Here is a 9903-nt window from a genome sequence, read left to right on the forward strand (position 1 = left end):
ACATGTATACCAGCTACAACATGCAACCTAGTGTTTAAGAAAATGTAGATGCTGTTGTGACAGATAAAAATCCAGAGCACTAGTGAATGGTCATTTTCTTAATTGATGGCCATTTTACTGTACAGTGGCCACCAAGAGCACAAGAATGACTATAATGTTAAAAGGTCCTCAGCAAAAAATAGGAATCTCAACCTGTCTCTTAAGGGAAAAACACCCTTCAGAATAGACCACAGACTTACATGTAAAACATTAAAACTGAAAAACATTTAGAGGGACTTCCCTGATGGTTCAGCGGTTAAGAAACTGCCTTCCAATTCAGGGGATGTGGATTTGAGCCCTGGTCAAGGAACTAAGCCCATGCATTGCAACTGTTAAGCCAGTCTACCACAACTAGAGAGAAGTCTGTGTGCTGGAACGAAGACCAACAGGCAGATTTCCCTGCTAGTACAGTGGATAGGAATCCGCCCCAACGCACGGGACACCAGTTCAATCCCTGGCCTAGGAAGATGGCACATGCCACAGAGCTACTAAGCCTGTGCACCAGAACTACTGAAGCCTGCGTGCTCTAGGACCCTCGAGCCACAACTACTGAGCTGCACACCCCAACTACTGAGCCCACATGTTGCAAATACTGAAGCTTGTGCGCCTAGAGCGTGTGCTCCGCAACAAGACAAACCACTGCAATAAGAAGACGACGCACCACAACCAACATTAGCTCCCACTTGCCGCAACTAGAGAAAGCGCACATACAGCAACAGAGCCCCAGTGCGGCCAAAAATAAGTAAACAAATTAATTAATTAAATATTTTTTAAAATCTAGAGAAAAATATGGGAGAAAAGCTTCAGGATCTAGGGGTAGGCAATAAATTTTTAAACTTGACACTATATGCACAATCTATAAACTTAATAAACTAATTTCAGCAAAATTAAAAATTTCCGCTCTGTGAAAGATCCTGTTAAAGAGGACAACAGGATGAGCTACAGAGTGGCAGAAAATATTTGCAAGCCACACATCTGACAAAGGACTAGTATCCAGAATGCATAAAGAACTCTGACAATTCAACAGTAAAAAAAACAAACAATTCAACTAGAAAATGGGCAAAAGACATAAAGAGATATGTCACCAAAAACGATATACAATAAGCATATGAAAAGTTACTCAATATCATTAGCCATTAGGAAATGTGTATTAAAAACACAATAAGATATCACTATACACCTACTGGAATGACAAAAATTAAAAACAATGACAATACCAAATACTGATGAGGATGCTAATCGCTCATATATTGTTGGTGAGAATGGAAAATGGTACAGTCATCCTGGAAAACAGACAATTTCTGTACAACTAAACACACAACTACCATACAAGCCAGCCATTGCACTGCTGACAATTATCCTAAAGAAACACATCTAGCTGGCCCCCTGTATCCACAGGTTCCATACGCAGACGTGGAACAGGAGACAGGGAGAGCTGCCTGCACTACTGCCATGCTGTATAAAGGACTTGACCACCACAGAGTTGGGGATTTGCAGGGGTCCTGGAACCAATCTCCTGAAGATACTGAGAAGAACTATAAGCAATTATGTTCCCAGAGAAACAAAGACTTATTTACAATCCCACAAAAACCTGTATATGAATGCATGCTGCTGCTGCTAAGTCGTGTCAGTCGTGTCTGACTCTGTGCCACCCCATAGACGGCGGCCCACCAGGCTCCCCCGTCCCTGGGATTCTCCAGGCAAGAACACTGGAGTGGGTTGCCATTTCCTTCTCCAATGCATGAAAGGGAAAAGTGAAAGTAAAGTCGCTCAGTCGTGTCCGGCTCTTCGCAACCCCATGGTCTGCAGCCTACCATGCTCCTCCGTCCATGGGATTTTCCAGGCAAGACTACTGGAGTGGGGTGCCATTGCCTTCTCCATATGAATGCATACAGCAGCCTTATTTGAAAAAACTGGAAACACCCCCAAATGTCCATCAGTGGGTGAATGGTTAAACCAACTGTGCACCCATATCAAAGAATACTATTTAACAATTAAAAAAGGAACTCCTGATACGTAAAACAACCTGAATGAATCTCCAGAAATTATGCTGAGTGAAAAAACCAGTCTTGAAAGACTGTATACTGTATGACTCCATTACATAACCTCTGGACATGATGAAATCCAATTAAAGGAGAACAGAAACCAGACCGTGAGCGGTCCTAAGGAGGGGTGGAAGTGGGACAGTAGGTGTGGCTGTAACAGGGAAACCTGAAGGATCCTTGCAGTGGTGACGTGGTATCCGTGCGAATATCCTGGCTGCGCTGCTGCACCACCGTTTTGCAAGATGTTATCATTGGGGGAAACTATATGAGATCTGTTTGTGTTATTTCTTACAACTGCATGTGAATGTACAATTATCTCAAAATAAAATGTTTAATTAAAAAAACAGCTCTTAGATGAGAAAATATTGAGGACCACAAAGTATAACTGGGCTGCCCAGTTCAGTGGGCCTAGAAGTCACACTGTCTGCACCGCTCTCTGCTGGGACAGTCCCCGGACACATTGGTTACACCTCTTCTGAGGACCCCACTTCTCAGCCTACTTTTCTGTTGCTACACCCAAGAGGTGAAATATTGGGCACAGGAGATCATGTCCTTTTCCCCACGGTTATGAAGGAAGGCTAAACTGTTTAATGTATAACACACACTTCCATGAATTCTTTTGTCAAGATCAATAGGTCACTTCTCCCCAAAGCAAGCCTTGGTTTTTGAGCAAAAGAAACTAGACACAAGAGTATACATTCTAAGATTCAAGAATAGACAAAATTAATCTATAGAGATTAGAAATCAGAATAGTGATAATCTCTGGTTGGGGAGGGAACTGACTGGAAAGAGGCACTAGAGAAATTTCTCGAGCTGTGCTATCTCTATGGCAGCCCAGTCACATGGGTCTCTGGAACACATGAAGCATGACTAGTCTGAATTGAAGCATTCTGTAAGTGTTAAATACACACAAGATTCAGAAGACTTCATGAAATAAAGAATATTAAATACCTCCTTAGCAATTTTTACATGATTGATTGCATGCTGAAATGATACTTTGGCTATACTAAGTTAAAGAAAATATATCATTAAACTTATTGCCTATTTCTTATTACTTTTTAAAATATGCCTACTGAAAAACATGACACTCCATATGTGGCTCACATTATATTTCTACCGAATAGCAGTGCTTTACAGTTATGGACACGTTTTATATCTTGGGGTGTTGAGTAATGGGTGTATACATTTGTTAATATTCATCAAATATGTACACTTATGATTTGTACATTTTACAGTTGCATTATACCATAAAGTCCCATGATCTTTCCACCACCCAACATAACCTTCCTGATGGAGTCCACAGCTTACAAAGAACACAGACTACAAAGAACCCCAGAGTGGTAAGAGCTACAATAAAGATTTTGGGCAGGGCACTCTATATTGGTGGAAGCTTCCGTTTTTAACTCCAATAAAACTGATAGTGTATGCATGTTTGTAGAAGACAGAGGGCATTTTCAAAAGCCTGAAATACTTGGGGACGGGAGGCATCTATGCTGCAGATTTTCCACTGGGCCACTGTTCCGAGCTACTGGGGAAAGTACACAGAAGTCAAGGGTGAAGGCTGATTCAGAACAGTTGCCCTTGGTGGCATCACTAAGGCACATACGTGGTTTGAAAAAGAAAGTGAAAGTGTTAGTCACTCAGTCATGCTCAACTCTTTGTGATCCCATGGACTGTAGTCCACTAGTCTTCTCTGTCCATGGAATTCCCCAGGCAAAAGTACTGGAGTGGGTAGCCATTTCCTTCTCCAGGGGATCTTTCCAACCCAGGGATCAAACCAACGTCTCCTGCATTGCAGGCAGATTTTTTACCATCTGAGCCACCAGGAAAACCCCACATACAAGGTTTAGATCTTTACTTTCTAGGGTCAAACCCTCAATGTTTTCTGTTCACTCACAGAGGGCTAGAGAAAACCAGAGAGTCCAGAGGTTAGGATGAGTTCATAAGGGTTCAAGCACAAGTAACATTTCATATAAGTATTAAGGCTTCGAACTTCCACCACAGCCCTCTTGGATTCAGGGATCCAAGCCTCAAAGCCCAGCCTCCCTGGAAATCACAAAATGTCCACAGAAATATTGTAGAGTGCTTCTTGTCCAAGTGGTCCATTTTACAAAGAAATCATGGTCCAGAGAGGTTGAGGGACTTGCCTAAAGCCATATTGAACTAAGCCATACAAAGGCTGGGTTTGCTTTCCTGTCACCTGACTCCTAAACTGAAAAACACATACATGCCAATGAGAGTCACAGAACATGATTTCTAAACTAGAAAAACAGCTTGTTTATTTCTAAAGGGAGAGGCACTTGGCAGAGTTAGTGGTACCTGTCATTTATCAGGACAGTCTTCTAGCAAGGCCCCTTCAAGAGATGAAACTATATTCTGTACTTTGTTCAGTATGTAATTGGGGGTGGGAGAAAGCAGCCCTTTATACTAACACTCAGCATAAGCATGGATAGGTCCGCCAACACAGAGCAGCCACAGCTTGGTTCAAGCAGTTGCCTCTGCTAGAACTGTCTTTCTCCTACTCTCCAGGCAAGGCTCTAACCTGTGGGCCTTGGGGTCATTGAAGGAGTGTGCAAAGCCACTGTTTCATAAGTATTATCTGTATCATAGTCTCATCAATGCAGTGGGTTGAAAATCTGAGTGCTAGGCTGTGGGTTATGGATTTTCTTATGTGACCTCATTTAATTCTCACAAGTACAAAACAAAACTTACACAAAACTAAAGTCTTAAGTTCAACTTGGTCCCAAAGCTAGAAAGTGATTCTTTTGAACTCAGATCTGTCTGGTTCCAAAGTCTTTGTAGATTGAATAAATAAATAATGTGGGGATGTTGGGAGGGCTTCATACCCAGGGTTTAAAGAGTTCAAGCACAGGCAAGGGTTTATACAAGTATATAGGCTTCATCCTTCAAACCACAGCCCTGTTACTGGAGGGATAAGATTCAAATTCCAACTTGTTTAGGAAGTCTAACCTAATCCCATTCCAACCTATCAGATTCTTCCCTGCTCTGACTGAGCACCCTTACTGCCTTGAATCAGTGGGTCTGTGATCCTTATCTGCAGATCCCTTTTAGGCAAAGAAGTATCTGGAAACAAGTTTACTCATTCTTGTATCCCACACTGGACCTCCACAGTGGATTGCATACCGATTGCATGCAAGGCAGGAGACGTAACTAAAACCATTGTGTACCATTCACTGATTACAATGTCCAGTGTCCACGTTTATAGTTTATTTTCTATGATTACACTTAGACTGGAGTAATGAGTAGAGATATCATTACCAAATACTTTGTTAATCATCTTCGGTAGATTATGAGAAGAGCATATTTTTGTACATTGATTTCTACCCAAAATAATTCGTAGCTTAATATAATCCCCTGATACAGGGACATCCCTTTATAGCTTCCACTACCAGTCCCACCTGATTATAGTCATCCCTCTGGAAGGTGTTCCATGAAGTCCATTCACACCCTTGCCCCAACCATCAGCGCTGAGTTACTGGAGGCACCCCGCCACCCTCACTGAGGGTCACACCCAATTCTGAGAGGCTTGAGCCATGGTTCCCTCTGTCTTCACCACCTCTGAGTGCTTCCAGCACCCCAGATACAGTTGCCTCTCAGGCAGCCCCAGGCCAGCTTTCGAGGTCTGAAGGAAACCTGTTTATCATAGGTTCACCAGGAATCAGCATCAGATTCTGTCCTCCAAGAGTGCCTGAAGCTCCAGATTAGATCATCTGCCTTCCCTGGGGAAGCAGGGAAGGCGTTGGTAGTTCAGGAGGTTTGGAGAGCAATGGACAGTTTCTTCTTTCCTTCTGGAAAAAAGACTCTGGACATCCCTGACTTGGGTGGATAAGGGATTGTCCAGCAGATCCAAGGGCTAGACTTGGGCCTGGCAGAGGCTGACATCTTGGTAACTAGCCATGAGAGGAACCAGATGCAAGCAAGAGGACACTTTCTTGAGGGACTCCTCTCCTACCCTCAAATCACTTGAAATTTCTACACAGACCCCATCTGGAGGTTCTCAGGGACCAACCCTGCCCCAAAACAAAGACTGAGAAGAGCAAGCCTTTGTCAGTATAGCAAGCAGTAGCATTAGTGACAAACTCCACATAGGCTCCAAGGTTAGGTAACATACTTAAGGTCATGTAGCAAGTAGGTAGAGGAGCCAGGGCTATAACCCAAAGCAATCTATACAGTCTAGTCTATAACCCAAAAAGTTCTTGCTTTTTCCTAACAGGTAAAACTGGGGATCTGATAAGTAACAGGCATGGGGTGTTGGTCAGCAAGAAAGCAGTCTAGGGTTTCCCTGGTGGTTCAGTGGTTAAGAATCCACCCTGAAATGCAGGGGACACCGGTTTGATCTGTGGTCCGGGAAGATTCCACATGCTATGGAGCAACTAAGCCTGTGCACCACATCTACTGAGCCTGTGTTCTAGACTCTGTGAACCGCAGCTACTGAGCCCATGTGTTGCAACTGCTGAAGCCCGTGAGCCTACAGCCCGTGCTCTGGCCAATAAAAGAAGCCACCACAATGGGAAGCCTGGCACACTGCAGCTAGAGAGTAGCCCCACTTGTTGCAACTAGAGAAAGCCCGTGTGCAGCAATGAAGACCCAGTACAGCCAAAAAATAAATCAACAAATCCTAGAAAGAAAGAAAGCAGGTTTTACGTGACCAGATCAGAAACAGTAAAGTACAGAAGTCCGGGAGTTTTTCACACCATGGCTCCTAGAACACTGAGTAGTAATCATGCTGACTTATCTTCTCCCTCATTGGACTACAAGTTCCTGGAAGACTGGGTTCTCTGGCTTTCATAACAACAGCATCCACCTTGTGCTTGGCATGGTGTAAGCGCTCAGGAATATCTGTTGAATGCTTGAGACTCTTGAGGGTTTCTTAAGAGCAACGTAGGAACAAAATCAGGTTAAACCACCACAGTCAGTAGGCAAGGCCTTAAGCACAAGGGAGTGGCAGGCATGGAAGGGAATTAGGCCAAATGCTCAGGAAATCTTTCTCTGGATCCATGGATCTCCTCCTGACAGAGTCAGAATTTCTCTGAGGCCTGGTGCCCCTAATCCGTGATTGTAAGCCTGTAGCAGGCAAGAGGTCTGCTTTGTTTGCACATAAAGTCAAAGGTCAGGAAGGATACCATGTGGCCAAAGGTGGCCTGACCTAGCATCATGAAACATGTTCACTTTGGAGAGTAAATAAGGAAAGCCCTCACAGTCTCAGGAGCATCCTGAAGACCAGAGGTGAGGCTTGGATGCTACAGGCTAGCCATGGCAGAGCTTGCCTGGGGAGGCACCGGGAGGTAGTGAGTGACCAAGCTAGAGGAGAACTGTTTTCTTCATCAGAATCCCATCTGCTGACGCTCCTTGAGCCACTGGGTCTCCTCAGAAAATTAGGCTTGGTGATCTGAAAGCACGGCATATGCTTTCCATCTTCAGAAACCAGCATGTTCAAAACACTGTGATCTTGAACTCCAGCCCAAGAAGAGTCTGCTGTCTCCCTCCAACTTCCCTCCTCCTTCTTTTGTTTTTTTAAACAAGCAGTTCTCTCAGATAAGAAACCTCTTCCGGTTTCTTGTCCCTTTTCCATGCCCAGGCCTACACTCCATCTGGTGTTAAAAGCTGTGTCCTGACCCCAGTCCTAGTATGTGGCCTAGCTGGGTGGCAGGGCAGACTCATTGGTGCCCAGGCCTCCCTCTGCTGGGTGCTGAAGGTAAAAGCCACCACTGATCATATCAGTGGGAGCCCAGTTCTGCTTAATCAACACAATTTCACAACTGCAGACTTACAAAGAGGTAGCATTAACTTACTTCGCTGCTGCAGAGCACATCCTCCACCTGCCAGCCCCCATCCCACCCTCTGCATTGAGGACAGAAGAAAACAGACCCAGTAGGTAGTAAGGAGCCAAGCAGTGTTAGCAGTTGATGAGAAGAGCAGACACTGCAGAGCTTAGTGGCCTGGGGTGGACAACATGGCGTGGGAGGTCCCCGAGTTTATCAGTGAAAGGGGTCTAGCTCAGAGGCAGTGTCCTGGAGACAGAGCACAGGCCTTGCCCTTGCCCCTCCCCCTCAGGACAGGCTGCTAGAGGCTCCACTTCTGGTCATCAGTGTGCCCACCAATGGGAGAGCCTAAAGCCCCGGACCAGAGCCCAGAGTCAGTGCAGGGTCCCTGACAGCCACCAGCTGCAGCCACCAGTCTGCTGGGCCAGGCCAGCATTTCCTGTTGCCTGAGTGCAGGTGCGGGGGGGTACCTACTCCTTGGCGTGCGCCACCCGGCGGAGGTGGGGCAGCCGAGGACCTCCCAGCCTGAGCGCGATCGGCCCCCAGAGAGGCTCTGAAGGATCCCCAAGACCCCATCCCTGGGGACTGACCCGTCCCTCTCCTCCAGGGCCGCGTACCTGAGAGGACGGACGCCCCACAACCTCGCTTCCTGCCAAACCCGGGAGAGGCCGACCCGGGCCCCCAGCACCCTCGGGCTCCGGGCGCACAGCCTCGCGACGCGCAGCATCCCGACGTAGACAGCCATGGCTCGCGACGCCCGCGTCCCAGCCAGAGAAAACTTTTAAAGTGCGCTGAGGCGGGGCGAGCGCGGAGCGGGCGGGGAGGCGGGAGGGTCGCCTCTGCCTATGGGTTTCGGAGGACTCGGTGCCGGGCGGGCGGGGCGGAGCGAGGCGAGGCCGAGAGAGGCATGGAGGAAGAGCCTGCTCGCGGGCCACCTTCCCCTGGACCCGCAGCCCTCCCCCTCCTACCCCCACCCTCGGAGAATCGCCCTGGTTTCCCTCCGGATCGGGCGTCCACGGCCGCTGCCCAAGACAGGTCTCCCTTCCCAACCACCAGGGGCCTGGGTTTGGAGGCGCAAGACTTTGTTGATTTCGTGGAGGGGCAGCCAGCTGCGCGGCGAGGTCAGACCCGGCCACCGCCCCCCGCCCTGACCCGGCCACCCCCCGGTCTCCCGTCCGCGGGCCGTGTTGGCCCGGGGGGGGGGGGGGGTCACGTGTGGGCCTACCCCCTCCTCGCCCGCCCCGGGTTGCAGGCCTGAAGCCAGGGGAGCCCGCGTTCCCAGAGATGCCAGCTGGAGGAGAGGGCCCGCGGGGGAGGGGAGGCAGCTGGGACAAAGGGTGCAGAGCCCCCGGCGGGCCCAAGTACTGGCTGAGGATAGATGTCAACTTCAGAAGGGGCTCCAGTTGGTACCCCCACATCCCAAGCGTCAGTCTCCCATCTCTATTCCCCGTGGCCCTGGGCATTGGAACCTGTGCCCCATGCTGTTCCAAAGTGTGAATGTAAAATAAACCTCTCTCTCAAGGCCCTCCCTGTGGCCTTGGAGACTGAGGTGCAGGTGCAGAATGCTCAGAAGATGAGTGCCCATCTCTGGACCTGGCTAGGCGAAGAGGCACTGGGCACCAAGGCGGCACATGTGCCAGGTCCGCAGTGTCCCTGTAGCCATGACCCTTCCTCCAGAGGAGAAGGGGAGAACACTGGGGGAAAGGCCCTGGCAGGGTGACCTCCCCGTCCTGACCCAGAGGTAGGGATACACACTGGGCCAAGAAGAACTGGTGGCTGAGGGTGGGACTTGGCCTAACCCTTTATTTTTATTTGGGAACTTGGGCTCAATTGGGGTTGTGAGAAGGAGAGTACACTGCTCCTCTTCATGATCCTGAGAGTGACTTCAGAACCCCCTGAAACCCTGGCTCCTGGAGAGGGTCCCCACATTTCAGTGATATGGGGATGGTGCAGGAAGAAAGACAGAGGGGCACAGATTATAAGGAGCTGGACTTGCAAGGACATGTCTTCCTAACAGACTAACTCACACACTCTGC

At 48.1% G+C, this 9903-nt stretch overlaps 1 protein-coding gene across 2 annotated transcripts in view; it reads right to left on the minus strand.

Annotated features, from left to right (window-relative positions):
* ACSF2 (acyl-CoA synthetase family member 2) overlaps positions 1-8744 on the minus strand; it is a 31421-nt gene extending 22677 nt beyond the window's left edge. The window contains exon 1 of one of the 2 annotated variants that reach the window (XM_070389693.1): positions 8485-8744. In XM_070389693.1, coding sequence (XP_070245794.1) covers positions 8485-8612 — 128 coding nt within the window. In that variant the 5' untranslated portion in view covers positions 8613-8744. The remainder of the gene's footprint in view (positions 1-8484) is intronic. The other variant, XM_005890316.3, reaches the window with a different exon arrangement.
* Positions 8745-9903: the final 1159 nt, after the last annotated feature.

The sequence above is a fragment of the Bos mutus genome, chromosome 19 (assembly GCF_027580195.1).
Source record: "Bos mutus isolate GX-2022 chromosome 19, NWIPB_WYAK_1.1, whole genome shotgun sequence".
Lineage (NCBI taxonomy): Eukaryota > Metazoa > Chordata > Mammalia > Artiodactyla > Bovidae > Bos > Bos mutus.